This window comes from Pteropus vampyrus, unplaced genomic scaffold, assembly GCF_000151845.1.
Source record: "Pteropus vampyrus isolate Shadow unplaced genomic scaffold, Pvam_2.0 Scaffold7, whole genome shotgun sequence".
In the NCBI taxonomy this organism is placed as follows: domain Eukaryota; kingdom Metazoa; phylum Chordata; class Mammalia; order Chiroptera; family Pteropodidae; genus Pteropus; species Pteropus vampyrus.
In genome coordinates this window covers 15,707,160-15,726,720 of record NW_011888788.1, presented here as the reverse complement: position 1 = coordinate 15,726,720, position 19,561 = coordinate 15,707,160, and the positions used below count along the sequence as shown (strand labels likewise).

Here is a 19,561-nt window from a genome sequence, read left to right as displayed (position 1 = left end):
GGGTACACTGAATGTGGTCTGTCCACAGAATGGAATATTACTGGGTCATAGGAAGGAGTGAAGTATTACTACATGCTGCAACATGGCTGAACCTTGAAAATGTGGTAAGTGTAAGAAGCCAGATTAAAAACGCCATATATCACATGCCCCATATTCTGAAATGTCCAGAATAGGCAATATCCATAGAGATAGAAAGTAGATTAGGTTGCCTGATGGAGAGGGAATGGAGAAACTGCTGTTGCAATTTGAGATAATGAAAATATTCTCAAATTAAATAGTGCACAATTCTTTAAATATACTAAAAACTACTGAGTTGTACATTTTAAAGGGTGAATTTTATTATGTATAAATTGCACTTTAATAAAGCTCTTACAAACAAGGAAAAAGAACTGTTAAGATAATCTGGTGACATATCAACTCCAGTATAAAATGAAATTCATATTGTTTTCTTAATATCCACTAATTAATCAGTCTCCTTCTTTCCCTGTCGCAGTCTTCATCATTAAAAAGGTTAGGACCGTCTTTCTTCACGGATGAGGGATTAATTGTAAAGCAATCATAAAAAATATTCAAGTCTCTCCTTTAGGGCTTGAGGTTTGCAAAGACTTTCTCAATGATCTGCCTGGTTGTTCTGTCTCTCCTGAAATCCTGATGGCATGCAAAGAGTCAAAGCAGCTTCTTTAGCCATCAGAAGTTTGTTTTATGCTTGTCACTCCCTTTCTCCTTTACATGCTGCTGTCAAGGTCTTTTCCATAACATTTTTCATGGTAAGAAGTACTAGGCAGTTTTGTTTCTCCAGCCACAGTAACCAATTACTCTATCTTGTCATATTTCTCCCGGCCTTGATAACGTAGTTATACTCTGAGAAGTCACATTTGTCCGGCACTTATAAAAAGTATCTGCTTTTTCTCCAAACAGATTACACAATACTTGGCCATTTTAGCAGATAGCAGTGGTTCCTAATCTTTCTACCACCAGGGACCAGTGCTCATATGAGGCTCTAATGCCCAATGATCTGAGGTGGAGCTGAGGCAGTGATGCTAGTGCTGGGGAGTGGCTACAAATACAGATGAAACTTCGCTTGCTCACTTCTCACCTCCTGCTATGCAGCCGGTTCCTAACAGGCCGCAGACCAGTACTGGTCCACAGCTCAGAGGTTGGGGACCCCTGATGTACAGGACATACCACATATTCCTTTAGTTTTGTCCTGCTATATTTTTATGTCCCATTACTTTTCTATAAGCAGAATGCTCATGGCATGATCTGCTGTGCTTTTTTTTAAAGGCCATATCATAAAGGCTGTATTTTTGTCAACACAAACTGCTACCTGAACCAATGTAGAGCATGAAGAGGCCAGATAGCCTCTCATGGTATGTGAAGGATTTCTTTGTGCACATGGTGAAAGAGTAGAGACCCACTACCAGAAGTGAAAGGACCAGGCCTTGGGACTTTGAGGGCTCTTCAGATCCGTTCTTCTGCTAACTAACACCTTTTTGTCACTCGGCATTTCTGAGCTTTGCCAATAGTACCTCACAAATATGTCCTTGAGGTACTGAGGATTGTGACTGCCTTTTGAATTGTTAAAGAAAGCTTAAATTATATCCAGGCTTAGTGCTAAAAGTATCCCTTTGCATTCAAATTTTTTGAAAATTAGTAATTCCACTTGGGTGTGGAATAAGTTGTACTTTTTTATTAATCAGATTACTGGGATAACTAGATCTGAACATTACCCCATTTTACCAAACAAAACAGCTTTCTATGGAATTTTCTAGATAAAAGGTATCTTCTCTGAAAATAATAATGAAGTCATTAATTGCAAAGCATTTTAATTTTCTTAAACTAAAAAGTTAAAGTTCAGTGATTTTGCATACATAGATTTTATTTCTTCACAATTCTGTTTGGCCTGATGGAAGGTCTGAGAGACTTTAGGTGGAACAACCAGATCTGTTTGCTCCTGAGGAGCAGGCGCAAGTCCGCTAAGGAAAGGCAGGGAGACAGATGGCTGGCTATTGTGTTACAGCCATCATCTGCTGGGCCATGAGCAAATATTAAGTGTATAATATATATGTAATTGGTGTGAAAGTACAGTTGCAACATTTCTAATTCTGTTTGAAGGATGGCTACTTCTTGAACATTTGTATTTCATAGAATATTATATTGAAATGTTTTTTGTTTACAGGGTTAATCCATTTTAAACTGCTTTAAAGTGAACATTTTCCTTCATTTTTGACACCACTGTGCAATATTTTAAATTGAAATGGCCTGTAATGGCCCTTTTCTTTATTTTCCATAACAACATGAGCACTAAATTATAGCTGTGCAATTATGTAAACAATGGAAATGCTTCCAGAATGAATCCTTCCTTTTAAATTTTCATTTTGTGTAATTGTTGGAAGGTTTGGAGCCATAATAAACAAAATTATTTTACACATTTATCGTTCTAAAGGTCAATTATAAGAGAACTAAAGAAACAACACTATGCAAAATGAATAAACCAATTTCTGTTGCCATCACCATATGTTTTTCTTATCACTTATGGTTTTTCCAGTTACTGTGTACATAGCATTCAATTAAAGCGATTCATTTACCAGGCTGAATGTGGTTTGTGTTTATAGAACTGTGCTTTAGAGGAGAGGAAACAACATGCCTCTATTTGAATTACCTGATTTTTTGTAAGATCAGTGATAAGAGACAGATGTTCTCACCAGTTACTTTCTCATAAACCTGAATCTTTTGATAAGCTGCAAATTCACAATTATCATCTTACAATCTAGTTTTCACACTCAGTGGGTAGTAGTAGTGTATGCGTGGACTTTTAACCAAAAACAACAGAAAAATACTAGTTTTGTGGTCTGTTCACTATATTACAGTATTTTGAAAAATGAATTTTATTTCTTTTAAACAAAAGATTATGAAAGAGTTTTATCTGTTTCAAATTGTCAATTTTCAGGAATAAACCATTCCTGTTTTAGAGCCCATGTTTCACTGAGCTTATTATTTAGCTTATTGGTTTTAGTCTGTGTAGAGTGTGAAAAAGAAACTTAATTTTTGCTACCAGAGTTACTTGTTTGGGGTAAATTCTAACTCCTTAGAAGAATGGAAGTTAGAAAATCTAAAAAGATCATTTTTCTGTTTTTATTTCACTTACACACTATGGTTAATTGTTGTAATGCTTTGTTAAGGATGTTAATTGAAAGCATTACTTTCATTCTTTTTTAATTTCTGGGGTAATGTGATCTAAGAGACTTATTTGTGCCACCTTTGAAATATTTTTAAATGTTTTTTTCTTAATATTGGCAAAACAATAGTTCACTGAATCCTACAAAGCAAATTCTAGAAAGTAAAATCTTTCATAGTCCTCCCATTTTTGCAAAAAATTTTTTTACTTGTTACTATTTACTTCTTTTTCGTCCTTTTCAGTTTACAGAGGCACGAGTTTGCATCTGCTATTCCACTTAGAAACAGCTCTGTAAAGAGAAATCATCCCATTTTGTGCAAGAGAAATGTGAAACTCTAGGAATGACATGATCTTCCCATAATCACATACACTAGGCCTTGAACCTAGGCCTTGTGGTCCCAGTTCTAGAGGGGTATTTCCTACTGGTAGTCACAATGGAGGTAGCACTAAGTAGCATCAAATTGCACAGTGGGAATAATGTCCCCTTTCCAGTCCTTGTGACTCTTCCCAGTCAGGCCGACTGGAACCGGTACAGAACCTCTCTCACACCACCCTAGGATGCAAACCACCCTTTTTAACAGGAGAGCCTCCATCAGACAGTGACATTTAGCAAAAATTCTTGTTATGGTTGTCTTGGTTTACTGTTATTGTATTGATTTAAGGCTTATTTTCTATATATGACACAGGATACTAGTTTTCCAGAATAATCTCAAGTTCAAAAAAGTAAATCACTTTGAAAAATAAATAATGTTCACTTTAGATGTAGACATGACAAAAAGCATGAGGTTGTACATGAATGTTTGATGTTTGGGAAGTGCTGTCCTTTGCTATGTGTATGTAAAGCCTTGGAGACTGTGAAGAAAGTTTCAGAGTCTCAAGATTTTAATTTTTCCAAAGATTCTAGTTATGGCTGTGATCTTAATGTATCAAGGGGACGCTGAAAGAAAGGTTCTACTAGAAATGAATGTACATTTTGTCCCTCTATTGGGAATATGCAGCTGCTCTGTTTTGACTACCACACAGTTATTCCTAATTTTAAAATGTTATCACAAAGATATAATCTTTGGGTCATTCCATTTCAGTGTGGATAAGCAAAATAAGCAGGCATATGGCCGTAATTTGGCTTACTGACCATCTATTTCCCTCTTTAAGCCCCACCTTAATCCTACGCTAGTGCCATCTTTAACTGCACAGCAGCACAGGCCCCACTTTTCCTTGGGGCTCCATCTTACGTGGGTGGCAGGGTAGAGTAGGCTAGCCATCTGTTATTTTGCCCTCTCTTTCCAATCTTCTTGCCAATAGAAATAGGTTTCATTGAAGTGACTGGCCAAGATCCAGGGGTTGGGGAGCTGTGTAACTTAACCTCGACTACACAAAGTTTTGCTGTCTTTAGCATCAGTGGCAACTTAGTAATTTTTTGTGAATGCCCACTTTACAGATCACTGTCTTTATACATATGCATGATGAAGCAAAATGGATTTCATTTACACATTCTAACTTTAGCTTATTAAACGATTTAGTTCATAATTCCGATAAACTTATTTCAGAAAAACATTTTTTAATTAAAACTCTAAATTCCAGTTGTGAAAATGGCTTATTTGATTTAAGTATGTGCTAAAGATTTTTAAAGACTATGAGGTTCAAGTCTTAGTTCCTCATCTTACCAGATGGAATTAACATAAACAACAAAGTTAACATCATGGTTGTTTGCATTATTAATCTTCAAATGCATGGCATTCTGCTGCCTTGCTAGCTAGGTTTGCATGAGTCCTTTCATTGCAGCATATGTCAACAGAAATGTGCTTCCATCTGCTGCCGGATAGCTTGATGCCTGATATTCCGAGACAAGGCCCAGCACAATGCGTACCTCTGTGAGTAATTACAGGTGTGTGGTGAGGAGCCCAGGGCATTAATCAGAGGCTTAATTATAAAAAAGGTGGATCTTTTGTTCCACTTTTGGAGCATGAGTTTACCACACACTTTCTAAACTGCAGCATCCATCTGCTCAGCCCCTTAGAATGTTTACCTTGGCTGATATGGACCCTAAAGTGTATCAAAGGACGTGATTAAAGGAGGTTTAAACATTAACTTGTAAGAAGTTTGGTTCAGGTTTTTCTTTCCTTCCTTCCTTTTATCTGTCTATTTATCCATCTATATTTATTTTTGGTATAAGAAAAAGTCTGCTGAAATGCTAACACTTTAAATTAGTACTTGCTGAACTATTTATTGTATATAAGCTCTAATATGGTAAGCATTGAACAGTCACCTTTAAGGATATAAACAGCACAAATTGTAGAAACTGAATGATTCACTATGTAAGAAAAAATAAGGTTTTACTTAAAAAATGTTTTGTGAACACATAAAAATCCTCTTTTATGATAAGTTGTTAAATGAGGTTATTTTGAATACAAAGGACTTAACGTTAGAATTGAGCATGTAGCTACTACTTTGCTCTAATCAAATTAAAGTGGGATTACTTTGAAGGATTTTTGAAATAGCCACACTGAAGTCTTAGAAAAGAAACCAGATTGTTTCTGTATTTTGCTTCTTGTATTTTGAGACCAACTATAGGTTGTATAACTGTAAGTCACATAACTGTAGTACATCAGTATGTTTGATTAATGTACATGGCCTAGAACTGCATAAAAGAAGTTTTTGGTTTTCTTACCAATCCTCCTTATACACACACACACAGTACACAGATGGTTTCATAGATGTGGCCTGGCCATGGGTGACATAATTGCAGTCCAGTGGTGTAGTCTTGGTCTGATCTGCCACAGACTGGCATGGGTGACTGCCTCAGAAAAGAGCTGATGGGCAGGGGCCAGCCTGCTACCCACCAGAGAGAGGCTATTCCAGACACAGGAGCACCAGCTGTCTGGGCAATTGATGGTCTTCATACAGCACACTGCAAAAGATGACTGCTGCACTGTGCACCCGTACCTCACGATCATACTTACACTCAGAGCCACACTGACTACCTGACCTTAGAGTATGACTGATCACAACATTATCCTAGCACCCCATACATTCCCATTGTTTAACATACAGAATTACCCAGAGAGTGAAAATTTCCATCTCTTCACCTACTTTAAGATATTTTAATGTAACAGCATGATTAACTTTTGAAAATTGAAGAATATGGAAAGTGATGTTTGAAAGTTTTATTTGTGTATTTACCCTAATACTCTTCCTGTAGCTTTTCCAAGAAGCTCACCTTTAGGTGGAAGACAAAAAGAAGTGTCTGGTCCCAATGCCACAATTTAGATTTTGGACAAGTCATCTTATAGTTTAGTGTCTCCATTCTCTTACATATAAAATGGGTACAATAGCCTTTGAACTAACTCATCTCCCAGTAACCCTTTCACTGAGAGATTTCTGTGATCTATGTTATCTTAGGTTATATACAATGGCCATGTACAGACTGACCCCTTCAGAATTTTGTTCTTGAAGATTACAACTGTGTTTTCTTCCCTTTTAGGATATCTTAAACACCATTATAAGGCACTGTCCACCCCGCTTCTTCTCCCTGGGTTTGCCTGGCTTTTCAATGTTGGTGGGAGACTTTATCACGGCTGCTGCCAGGGTCCTCGGTACAGACATGCTGGCGGTGAGTATGACAATGCTCAGCATCTAAACTCCCAGGAGGCTTCACAATCGCTAACAAGGTTCAGATTTCTCCACTCTTAACAGGTGTTGACTCATTAGTGCAATGTGAAACTGGGCTCTCGGGTAGATGCCCTGGCAGCTGATGTGTGAAATTGTAGGATAAGATGACACACTAGTATTGGAAAGGCGTTTCATCAAAAGGCCAGAGTGTGAGAAATCATATCCTCACTAATATTTCAGAACATTTACACAGTCAGAAGCAGGACTTGTCTCTTAGAATCTTATTAGCCTTTTCTAGTAAATGATGGCACAGACATTGATGTCTGTAATAAAGAGAGAACTTTAAGTGTACATTACCAGTAAGGTTTTTTTTTCCATTATTGTCTTGGTTATTAGTAGTAGAAAATATTTTCTTAAAATGTTAGTACACTACATTTTTAACCAGAAAATTGATATTTTTTTCTTATTAATGTGCAGAATTCTCGTACTAAAAAAAAAAAAAAAAAAAAAGAAGCAGCAGCAGCAGCAAGTGGACCACATGGGCATTAAGGGCTACAAAAAGTATTTATTTATCTCCACATTTACCTTCACTATTAGGGCAATGTCTTAATGCCTTTTGAGAGAATACTCTTACACATTTAAATTTAAAGGGCTTCTCACATTTGTGCTCTCTATAACTGTTACTAGCTCAGACTCATTTTTTTCTTCTTCAAATGGTATAAATAAAATTAGCTTTACTGTTTGCCAGGGGCTTATATTGAAATGGGTAGGAGTATCTAGCTACCTAAATTTTGTTAGACACATTGTTACTATTTCACTCCACTGATTTCTTCTGTGCAGGGTAAATTCAAACTCCAACCCTGGGTTTTAAATTAAATTGCTTTTTAATACCTCGTATAGCTGGTATTTCATTCTGGTATTTTCATGCACTAACTTTTCCACTTAAGGATAAATTTACAAACAAAGGAAAGGGAAAAGAGCTAGGAGCAAAAGGGAAGGATGAGAGAAAAAAAAAGTAAGAAAAATGTTGGTCTGTCATTCAACTTTTTTTTTGTAAAAAACATGATGATTTTAAATACTTCATTAGACTTTAGGATAATCATCCTCAAAGAACCTTCAGATTTATCTTTAACCATTCAAATCAACATTGAAAAAACTTAACAGGATATAGGAAGGAAATCATACTTCTTTATTGAAATTTTTCTTACTTGCTGTGAGAATTTCCTCTACAAATGCTGGCACCCTTTCTGAAGTAATATCATGCATGGAGGTTATTCTCTGTGAAAACTTCTCTTTCAGCTAGACGAGCTGTTAAAGTACCCTTCCAAAATACTTTTTAAGAGAGAAAGAGAGAGAGAGAGTGAGGAAGGGAGAGGGGAGAACATGTAAGAGTTACATATAAGAGAATAGTAACTCTTTAAATTACTTTGAATTACTCTCTGTTTAAATGAGGTTTAAAATTGTAGGGAAACTGATGAGAGGTGTTTAGGTGGGGCACACCTGCTCAGTCAGAATTTTCAGTTAACATGGTTAATTAACAGGTTGGAAGTACCCCAGCTCTGTAAGACCTGCTCTGCCAAGGCAATGAGGGGAAGAGAAATGCATGCACAGGTCACCAGAAGATAGGTAGAAGCTTGTGTTTAGCAAACATTCATAATAGCCAAAAACTAGAACCAATCCAAATGTCCATCTGCAACAGAACAGATAAACTGTGGTGTGACAAAAGATAGAGTATTATAATTCGCTTCTCATCCTTGACCCTGGAAGTTATCTGTCCTTTGGCAATATTCTTAAACACTAGGGCCTCATTTGTCTGCGAGTAAATTGTGACTCACTATAGGCTTAGCGCTTAGGGAAAAAAAGTTATCTAGATTTACTACATTCTTTGAATAAAGCTGTGTAACAACTAACTATTTTATTTATGATTGAATGTTTTATATTTGGTTGTTATATAGTCTAGCATTCCCTCTGAAAGTCCACAGTGCAAGCCAGGCTTACACACTACACAATAGTTAAGGCTGCTCAGGGAAAAGAATCAACTCAATGAAGTCTAAACTAAGACTGTCTGGTGGAAAGAACAGCAGTTAATGACGGTTACAAATCTGTTTGAGAAACATTTACCATGGACCTACTATGTGCCAGGACCTGGTCTGGATGAGTATGATAGAATCCCTACCCTATGTACAGTAGTAGCATTTGTACATAAGTTTGTAGCAGCCACTGTAGAATCACATCTAGTTAATTCTGCTTGGTAGAAGGTAGAGGGGAAGACATACATTAGAAAAGTCTTCATGGAAGAAGTGATGCTAAAGCAGAGACCTGAAAGGTGATCAGTGTTCCTCCAGTAAATAAAGTTAGCAGCAGCCATCTTTTATCTTAAGGCAATTAATTGAGCATCACTGGGGTGGAGAAGTGATGAAAACTGTCTAACTGCTGCCTTCATGGGGGGGTAAAACATTAAATGAATATGCAATGCAGCAGGAAATAATGATGAAAAAAAAAAAAGCAGAGATGCTGGAGAACACAGAGGTGGAATGACACAATATCCTGAACTGCTTTAAAATATTGAAAGTGGAAACTTTTCAGTGAATTTTATATCTTGAAATGAAAAATGAAAAGGAGACAGATGAGGTAAGAGTGGTAAAATCTTGAATCTAGGTGTTGGGTATAGAGGTAAAACATTCTCTCTCCTTTTAGGTTTAAAGTTTTTCTTAACATAAAAATAAAGAAAAGTAAAGGCAGAAGATAAGACAGAATGATGGAGGCGGGGTAGTGTTATACAGAATTGCAGAACTTTGTGGTAGGTAAAGCTCGTCAGTGTGAAATGCCTTCTCGACCCCCAAGTGGAGATGTCAAACAAGCAATCACATTTACAAATCTGGACATCAGGAAGGAAGTCGGGCTAGAAAGATCTGTTGGGGAGTGAGCAACATGCTGAAGGCATTTAAATCCATGGGTCTGGATATCCTGTAGGTAGTGACCTAAGAAGAGGGCAAAGAACTGTACTGAGAATCCCAGAGTTTAAATCCTGAGGAAATAAGAAGCTCCAGCATGGAGACTGTCAGACCTTCTTGGGATCCAAAAAAGATATCCCAGAGGCCAAATTATTCCCAGGAGCAAGCGAGCAATCAACTCTTTCCAGTGCCACTGAGGGGTCAGGTGAGGTAAGGACTCAATGGTGACCATTGAGTTTTGCATGATGGAGATCATGTAACAGACTGTACACTCACTGACCAACTTCAGCAAATTTTAACATTTTGCTGTAGTAGTTTCAAATCTTTGTATTTATAAATGAAGCAAAACATTAAAGATAAATATCTCTATCCCTGATGCCATTGCCCCATTCAGAGCTGTCATACTCTTGCCACCACTATACTTCAGGGACTGTATGATACTTGCATCACATTCCTGCTGGGGTTAGGATGGCGTCACTCCTCAGGTGGAATGAGATGAGCACTGTGCCACGTGGCCTGTGGGGTCTCTTCCTAGATAGCTCTGATGCGTTCAGAGTTTTGTCCCACTGTAGGACCCCCTAGCCCTTGCATGCACACTTGCATATTCTCTGGGCTCTGTGCATGTGGGACCTTTTACAGTTCCGTGGGTTCCTTGAGTGCCTTTGCCTTTTCCATTTCCATTGCCTACAACATGCCTGTTGCCTCCTTTCCTCACTCTCTTGCTCTCCACCTGCCTGGCTGACTCATACCCCACTGTATGACTCTTAGCAGCAGTTTGTTTTAGTGCTTCCTTAACATCCTGAACAGAGCAAATATTGCCTCGTCTTGGTTCCCATAGAGTATCCCTCTCTGTGTTTTATATTGTCTTTTATTTACCTGTGTGCTAATGAGAACCATGCTAGGTAAAAAATGAATGTACTGGGCTCCCATGATATCTATAGAGTGTGGCTCTTGTAGCACCTGCTTCCCTGAATTGTATGTAAGTGTTATTTGCCTCTCATCTCCCACCCCACACACCACACTGACATCTGTGTGTGAGGGAAGCTCTCTTTCATTTCATACTCAGGTACTTAACAGTATAAGTCCAACATGGACCCTAGAGTTAGATGGCCTCAGTTCCAATCAGAGTCTGTCACTTGAAAAACTACTTAATTTCTCTAAGCCTCAATTTTCTCACCTATAAAATTGAAATGATAATAGTATCCACTTCATTGGGTTGTTGAGAACATTCTGTGAAGAAATGCTTGTACAGTACAGAGTGAGAATTCCATAAGTGTCAGCTGCCATTGTTATTAGATAATAGTGGATAGACAGAGGGGATGAACAGATGAGTGAGTAGATGGATAAAATACCTTAGTAATTCTGGTGCCTGCCCCCATTCTTGGCTAATCATATAACTGTTGACTAAGTTGAAGTCTAGTGAAATACCGCCTTTAATAGATAACCAAATTCCAATAATGACAAACAAATGATTTTGTATCTCACTAGGTGTCAGATACTACATGTTATTTTGTAAAGTAGTTCTTGGAAACAAGAAATTGGTAGAGGATGTCTTCGCTCTTTTTCTACTTTCTGATAGCTTCAACCCTTCTTTAGGAATATTCATTAACTATCTTCACAGCAAAACTGAGTTGATATCATTTGACCTGCTTTGTCAAGAACATTAAGATTAAAAAAAAGGCAAAACGGTCATGACCGAGTCAGTTGCTTTTCTGACTCTTAATGACTCTGCAGACCAATTTTTACAATGCTTGTTTATTATATCTAAGTGTAGTGATATTTTCCATTCCTTGGAAATTTCCTTTTTCATTTAGGCAAACCTCTCTTCCCTAAGTATTCACCTGGGGAAAAATAACCAGGCATAGTTTGATAGGCCTTATCTAGGATAAAATAATTATAAAGATTCTCTTTCAAAATTATTAAAAAGTAAAACATGTTGTCTCTTATCTAAAGCTTCTAACTTATGAAAAGAAAAATGTGTGTTTCACTTTTTTGTGTGCAGGCACCTCGTTCAGAAGCTCTCACCATTCTTGGTTCTCTTGTCTGCTTTCCAAATACCTACCGGGAAATCCCTTTGCTGCAGTCCATGCCGAAAGTTAGTGAAGTCATTACAGGAACTGAAGATGTCAAGGTACATAATGCATTTTATTGAATCTCAAGTTTAACAATTTATAATTCTAGCTATATGGTTATCTCTTTCATTATTATACTATAATCTAATCATCCCTCAAAGTTTTGCTGTATTGTTTAAATGTTTCAATAATCGTATTTTTAGAAGGCTGTTTTAGGGGGATTAAATGTATGAGATTCAGAGCATATTGCAGTAATAACTGTTAGGTTCCTCGTTTATCATGCCTATGAGTCATAATTATGTAATGAATCATCCTTTATAATAATTTTATCAGTTTAATTATGCTGCATTAGTGCATCAGATGAATTTATAAGACATAATGTAAATAAGCTTAAATATTCAGTCTCATTATTGGCCTGATTAAATGCTACTAATAATTTGAAATTCCTTGGAGAATAAGAGTAAGCATTTGTTCTCTCCTCAGCTGACTTTGGGGCAAACAAAAATACTTTTCAAATCCCAGAATCGATCAGTCTGTCTGTCTTTCTGTCTGACTGACTGTCTATGGTACATAATTATAATATAAAATTCAGTGTACAGTATATAATCCAATTAAAGTAAAAGAAAACTGAGATTTTTCTAGCTAGAAGTCTCACTTGCTTTCTAGGTTTTTATTGTATACCTGGAAATACTCTTCTCTAGGCTGGCTTAATTGCTCAGGGGACTCCCCACGAGCCCTGTGTTTCCTTCCCCAGGGGTATCCCTGATGGGAGCCCCTCCAGAGCTCCCTCATCCTTCAGTACCTCCTGGCTGCTTGGTACATGGTCAGAATATGTGAGAAACAAAATTTTTAATTTTATTTAACTTTGTGCTTTTAGCATTACCTCATAAATATTTTACTGAAGAATGCCACAGAGGAACCAAGTGAATGTGCAAGGTAAATGTTGAATAAAGGTAAACTATTTTACAATTTTAAGATACACATTTATGTGTAAACACTTATTGTTAATAAACACTTATTCTTTCACATTACTCTTACACTGAAAAGTGTAACAAGAATTAAGAAAATGCTTTACTAATTTTTTCATTACAGGTTTTTTTTTCCAATTTCCATTTCTATTCCTTCATTGAGTCATGATTTATTTAGAAACATATTTCTAAATTTCCAGGCATATTATTTCTATTTATCTTTTTGCTATTGATGTCTTAGTTAATTGCTTTGTGGATCAGAAATATTGTCTGCCTGATAATAATTGCCTTAGAAGTTGTTGAGATTTGCTTTATGTCCCCATATGTAGTTAGTTTTTGCAAATGTCTCATGTATGCTTGAAAAGAATTGTTTTTTAGTTGTTGGGTGTAGTGTTCTAGATGTATATATTTTCTTAATTCTTTAAATCATGTCCTTTATTCCATATCCTTTATATTTTTTTCATCATTTTAATTATTCACTGAAAAAAAACATGTTAAAATCACTCACTATTACGGTACATTTATCTATTTCTCCTTGTATATCTGTCCATTACCGTTTTATATGTTTTGAAGCTATCTTATTAGTTGTAGAGAAGTTGAGAATTATCATATCTCTATAGTGAATCAAATCTTTTATATTTATGTGATGTAGTGACCTTCTTTATCTGAAAGGGTGATTTTTTTTTATCTTAAAGACCATTTGTTTGATACTGATCCAGCTATTTTTAAATAATATTTTCTATCCTTTTAAATTTAATCTTTCTATATTCTTTTAAATGTCTTTACAAAAACTGTATATACTTGATTTTATATATTTATCCTGTTTGATCTTTATTTTTTAACTAAAGCTTTAGTTTATTTACATTTATTGCAATTACTGATATATTTGGATGTATTTCTTTCATCTTATTTTATACTTTGTTATTAATGTGTCTCAACAGTTCATTTTCTCTTCTTTTGCCTTCATTTTTTCCCCCTCTCCTTTTCTTGCTTCCTTTCTCCCTTCTGTGCTTCCTTCCTGACTTCCTTCCTTTCTTCCACTCTATTTCTCTTTCTCTCCTTTTTCTTTTTTTCAGATAATTATTTTTTCCATATTCCATCTATTACATCCATTTTTTTTAGAAGTCATAGATACTCTTTCAGTTCTTTTAGAAGTTACCTTAGAAATTGTAATATGCATACTTATCTTACTAATTCTGAAGTCAGTCTATCTTTACCCTCTTTCTGAATGATGCTAGTTCCTTAAAACATAATCTTCTGATTTTGCTTTTACATCAGCTGCTCCTTTCCTGTCTTCCTCCTCTACCTAATCTTTGAATGTTATTGGGACTCGAGGATTAGGTCTGGTCTTCTTTGCTCTCCATGACTTTCTAGGTGCTTTTATTCGTTCTAACCAGACTTTAAATATCACCTACCTGCTAATGATACTGAATTTACTTACATGGTCCCTTCTGTGAACCCCTTATAGATTCAGGCTTATATTTTAAACTGCTTACTTGATATCTCAACTTGGATGTCTTAATATATGCAAACTTAACACAACTGTAACTCAACCCTTGAGTCTGCTTACTGTCCCTCAGACTTCTCCTCAGTGAATGGCAGCGTCATCTACCGAGATTTTCAATCAAGAAGCTTGGGGAAAATCCTTGATTTCTCCTTTTCCCATACCCACCACATTCAGACTTTCAACAAGTATTGACAATACCTTTTTTTCAAACCTCTTTTCTTTAGTGTAGAAAGTCAAATTTCTGTGTACTTAAACATGGAATGGAAGTGTGTACAACATGGTCAGTCTAAGTTGTATAGAAAAGGAATTAGACAGTGAAATTAAGGGCATGTAAGTGTACATAAGCAAGCAGACTGAAATATGGTCAAGATCTGAACTAAATGGAGGAGAATTAAAAGGAAATATAATTGTGAGTGATAATAATTTAGAAAAAGTAAGAAAAAATAAGTTTTTCTTATATAAATTGGAGTGGTGCGAGGTTATTAAACAGTATCAAGAGAGTGTGTTGGAATACAGAATGAGAAGGAAGGTAGTATTGCCATTAGCTAAAAAAAAGAGTCTTGATAGATAAAAACTTATTTGGGATCACAAAGGACATACTTGGGATGCAGGGAACCTTAATTAACAAGAGCATTTAGGCATAAGGAATCATTAAGAATATTAGAATTGGACGATGCTAAATGGGAGAGAAAATAGCATGGAAAGCTATTATAAGCTAGTGTGGCTTAAAACTCAAAGCAGGTGAGAGTAGTTTAGATTATAAAACCATTTTACGGGTCACAAATGTTCTCCATAGTGCAAAGCTAATAGTTACAGAGTAATGCAGGTGTTGCTAGAAATGAGAGCTCTTTGCTCTTAACAAATTACATTTAACAGATAGGTTAATGGGCTGTAAAAAAAAATGTGTGTGTATTCATACACACACAGATGTACGCAAAGGAAGACAGGCTCTTAAATGGTAAAAATAGAATTTTCAATATAATTTCCAGTTGTGTAGATTTTAATGAGTTGAACAGAATCTGGGTGAAGCTGGGGGAAAATAAAGAGGCTTTTTGAAAGAATGTAGAGTACATGCAAACTAAGAGTGAAAAGTATGTTTTCTAGATTGAGAATAAGCATAGGAATTAGGCAAGAGAAGAGATAGATTTAGACAATTCTACACAGTAAGAAATGTCGAGGGTTAGAATCCTGTGGAACTTCTGTATAAGGCTGGTGTTGGAGAAACAAAAACGGCCTGGCATACCTTGTAAACTGAGTTGAACTGCTTTCACTGAGTGAATTTTGGTAGAAGGTGACACAGTCTCCAAAAGGTTTTTAATGTGCTTGTTCTGACGCACTTAATCTATCCTGATTTAAAGAGGAGAGAATCAAGTGAAACTTGGTGGTTTTAAAACCTCAAAATATATTGATTTTAATTGTCGAATTATATCGGATATAAAGGAACTTTCAGTATGGAGAGCTGAGCAGTATTGTCCAGTTTGACTGGCACTGGATGTGACCTCTTCTACAAAGAACAACATAGACATATTGCAACTAACGTCTGGCTCCAGGTAGTGGTTTGAATCCCCTTTTTGTTCTGAGAGTGAGCAGATTTGGGAGCAAGTATTTTAATTTTACATATAGGCATTCAGAAAAAAAATTAACAAGAATTTTTAATTATTGCAAAAGATAGTGGAGTATATCAGTTCCAAAGAGAATTACCATTTAAAATTGATTTATAATTGAAAAAGGTAATTTTTAAAGGACTGTGCAACTCAAAGACTATTTTATCTTAACGCATTGTTTCAAAGAAATAACAGTGAAACTTATTTTGAAAGTTGTATTCAGATATTCCTTAAAATACAGCATTTGTTTTCTGTTTGTGGTAGATGTTGTGTGTTTTATTATAAGGAAAACAGTTATAAACTCAATTTCCAACAATTTTCTAAGAGTCATGTTTTTGATTATTCCTCAAAAATATCTTAAAGCAATAAAATTTAATAAACAATTAGTTTCAGCAAAAGTAAGTGATCTGTGATATGTGATCTGTAAGTGATATGTGATCTTTGCCACTAACAGATAATATAAATTTATTTCATTAAATATTTAATTACTAACCATTATCAATATTTCTGTTTTTCCTGAAAACTGGCCTATTGAGGGTACCTTATTCTTTTTCTTAAGAAGGTATTCTGTTAATCTGTCTATAAGTTTTAATACTTTGTAAAAAAGATTTCAAATATTTTGTCATTTGAAGATACCAAGAAGATTTGGTCCAGGAATTAAATTTAAAACGTTAAATTTCATGAAAGTTTTCCTCCTTTTCCTTTTTTTTCCAAAGATGCATTGCTGTTTGCTCCCTCGGGGTCTGGATATGTGAAGAGCTCGCACAGTGTACAAGCCATCCTCAACTGAAAGAGGCCATTAATGTGATAGGTGTCACTTTGAAGGTATTGCCAGTTCATGACGTACATTCAACATTAAGCTATATTTTAGGTTTCAACCAGTTTTTGTTTGAATCAGCCCCATCTTTATTTCCCCCTACGTTACTGAGAGGTTTTGGTTCAAAAAAATTTTTTGAGAGCCATGTTGAATGTTCTGTGAGGTTCCCAAGAGAGGCCACCAATATCTGCTTCCTGACTGGCAGCTGCAACCCAGCCGTCCATAGCCTGAGTGTCCCTGGACCAAGCCCAGTGGCCAAATCGGGTTCCTCTTTGGTTAGGCAGCTCCTGTGGTAAACAGGACACCTGTCACCTGCTGGTGGGTGTGACAAGAAAGTGGGATTTCATGCCCTGGTCTCTTCAGCAGGACTAGACAAGGAGACCTGACAGCCCTGGTTAGTGGCCCTGAGTGCTCACTGTTCAGCTGGGCCTTGAGCACATATAGGGTGTCTTTCTTCCTTTGCTTTGTTAATGAGAAGAGCTGACATTTACTGGGCATTCACGCTGGGTCAGATTCATGGTAAAGTCTCTAAATACTTTTGTTAAGCTTCACAACAGCTCTGCAAGGTAAATGTTACAATACCTTTGTCACAGCAGAGGACAGAAAGGTCCAGAGAAATCAGGTCAGGAGCCTACTGCCATGCAGACATACGTGATGCAATCAGCGCTGAGAGCAGATCTGTGTGACATAAAAGGCAAAACTCAACTTTTATATGTGCTCTTATGCCACTTCCTAAACCAGAGCTCAAATCCAGCTGAGTTCTTTCCTGGCTCCTGCTTAGAAATGGTGATAATAATTAGCATTGCTATTAGTTCCCCTCCAGAACCAGTGAGTGCCTAGCCCCTGCCAGGCACTGTTCTGAGGGTTTGTGGAAGTTTTTAGTTACTAGGTGATTGTCTCATTTTATAGTGGAGGAATAAGGTGCAGGAGAGTTAAGGAACTTGTTCTGGGCTCTAGAGCAACAACCTGGCCAAGCCAAAGTCCAAATCTTGAACTATCCATCTGACACCAGTGTCCAGGCTCTTGCTTGCCCTTCTCTGCTGCCTGCCACAGGGGCTATAATTGTAACAGCCATTGCAGCTGACACTTGAAATAGTCAACGTGCAGCCATCGAACAGCCCCTGTGCAACCCTTCGTGTGTGAACCCACAGGATAATTAACTAGGGGTGTGCCCTGCCTGTGGGTGAACATCCAGTCTTCCTTTGCAGCCTGCCTTCCTTTGCAGGCTGATTTCATGGCAGCTCTCCTCACTCATCCCTCTTCCTGACCAAACTCAAAGCCTTCTGTGCCCTCTGGCCCCCTTCTCTCCTTCACATTTGGGGTTGCCAGTTGTATCATGAGAGCTGGGAAAATGCTTGCTGAGGATCCCTGTGGAGAGGAATGGGAAATTGATCAAACCAAGATATCACTTAGGAGTGCTCCCTCTGGCCTGAGCAGGGTGCTGACCCCTGACCTTCGTCATTATATTTAATCCTTAGAACTACCATATGAGATGAAGGGTTATTGCTACCTCTGTTTCACAGATGAGGAAAATGAGTTTATTGGGAATGAAGGAGCTTGCCAGGGTCAAACACAGGACATTCTCTGGTCCCATGTCTGGGATTTTGCACAATCGTGGTGTGCAAGACAGTCCCCCTGACTCCCAAGTGAAAAAAGCTGGATATCAGTTGTAAATCTGTGTAGATTCCAGTTCATTTTTAATCTTATTTTTTTTATTTTAAGATGTTTTTCAAATTTTAATTTTTCTTAAATGTAGAAATGTAATATGGTTCCCCCACCCCATCCCTTTCCTAGAAAAGCTGTAAATAATTTGATGGTATCTTGGAATGAAAGAGATGTACATATATATCTACATCTATATATCTAGCCTTCTACCATGTATGGTTCTATGTAATACAGAAGAAAGATGGAAATCGATAATGAGAAGGATACGAGGGCTTATATTTTTTTCTTAGTATTTCTACAAAGTTTCAAAAATATCTGTAATTTTTCTCTACTTGTGAGGAAAAACTTAAGTCACCAGAAAAAAAATGTATCTGCCATGTATTGAGTTCTTACTCTGTCAGGGTGTCCCAGCAGAGCATGGACTGTCCTGTTGCATTCCTTCAGCTCTACGTGTGCTGCTGCTCCTTCTATTTTAGAAATGAAAGGGTGATTAAGGAAACAAAGGAACTTGCTCCAGCTTGAATTGCTAAGAAATTGGAGGGCTAGGATCAGCCAAAGCAGTCTCCCTTTAACTATTTTGAATAACAGAGGAAAACTCATGGACAGAAGTCCTAGTTCCAGGGACAACAGATCTGCCCTCCATGCTGCTGCCGGAGAGATCAGTCTATACACAGGCCTGACCACATGACCACAGACTAGCATATCGGGCATGGTCTTTGGAGATATACAGAAGTGGATCCCTGCCTGCTCCATGAGGCTGTCAGTTTCTTCAGAGTACAAACTGTATCTACCCTGTTTATCTTGTACCTTATGCTTTTAATTCAGGGCTGGCACACTGTCAGTACTCAATGAATACGTACTGGGTGAGTGGGTGAGTGAGTGAGTGAGTGAGTTGAGTGAGTGAGTGAGTGAGTTGAGTGAGTGTTTTATTTCATCCCCACCATTCTCCACAGCACTCTGTGTGTCAGTAATACTACTGCACTTGCAGCCCTCAGTGCCTATGCCCTGCTGTCCACTGCCTCAAAGGAAACACGCTCCCTCTGCATTTTTCCAGGCTCAGCTCACCTTTCCCCTCCCTCCACAATGCCTTCTCTGTCCCCCTCTACCTCAGGCCTCGTCCCTCTCTACCCCTAGCGCTTTTTTCTTGTCTGCCATAGCTCTCATTTTTTCATTGCCCTCTTGTCTGT

General features: G+C 37.2%; 1 protein-coding gene across 1 annotated transcript in view; it reads left to right on the top strand.

Moving 5' to 3' along the window:
* RALGAPA2 (Ral GTPase activating protein catalytic alpha subunit 2) overlaps positions 1–19,561 on the top strand; it is a 295,774-nt gene that overhangs the window by 157,976 nt on the left and 118,237 nt on the right. Inside the window, exons 24-27 of the mRNA XM_011371357.2 lie at positions 6,660–6,788; positions 11,744–11,872; positions 12,691–12,749; positions 16,609–16,717. Of these exons, the coding sequence (XP_011369659.1) occupies positions 6,660–6,788; positions 11,744–11,872; positions 12,691–12,749; positions 16,609–16,717 (426 nt within the window). The remainder of the gene's footprint in view (positions 1–6,659; positions 6,789–11,743; positions 11,873–12,690; positions 12,750–16,608; positions 16,718–19,561) is intronic.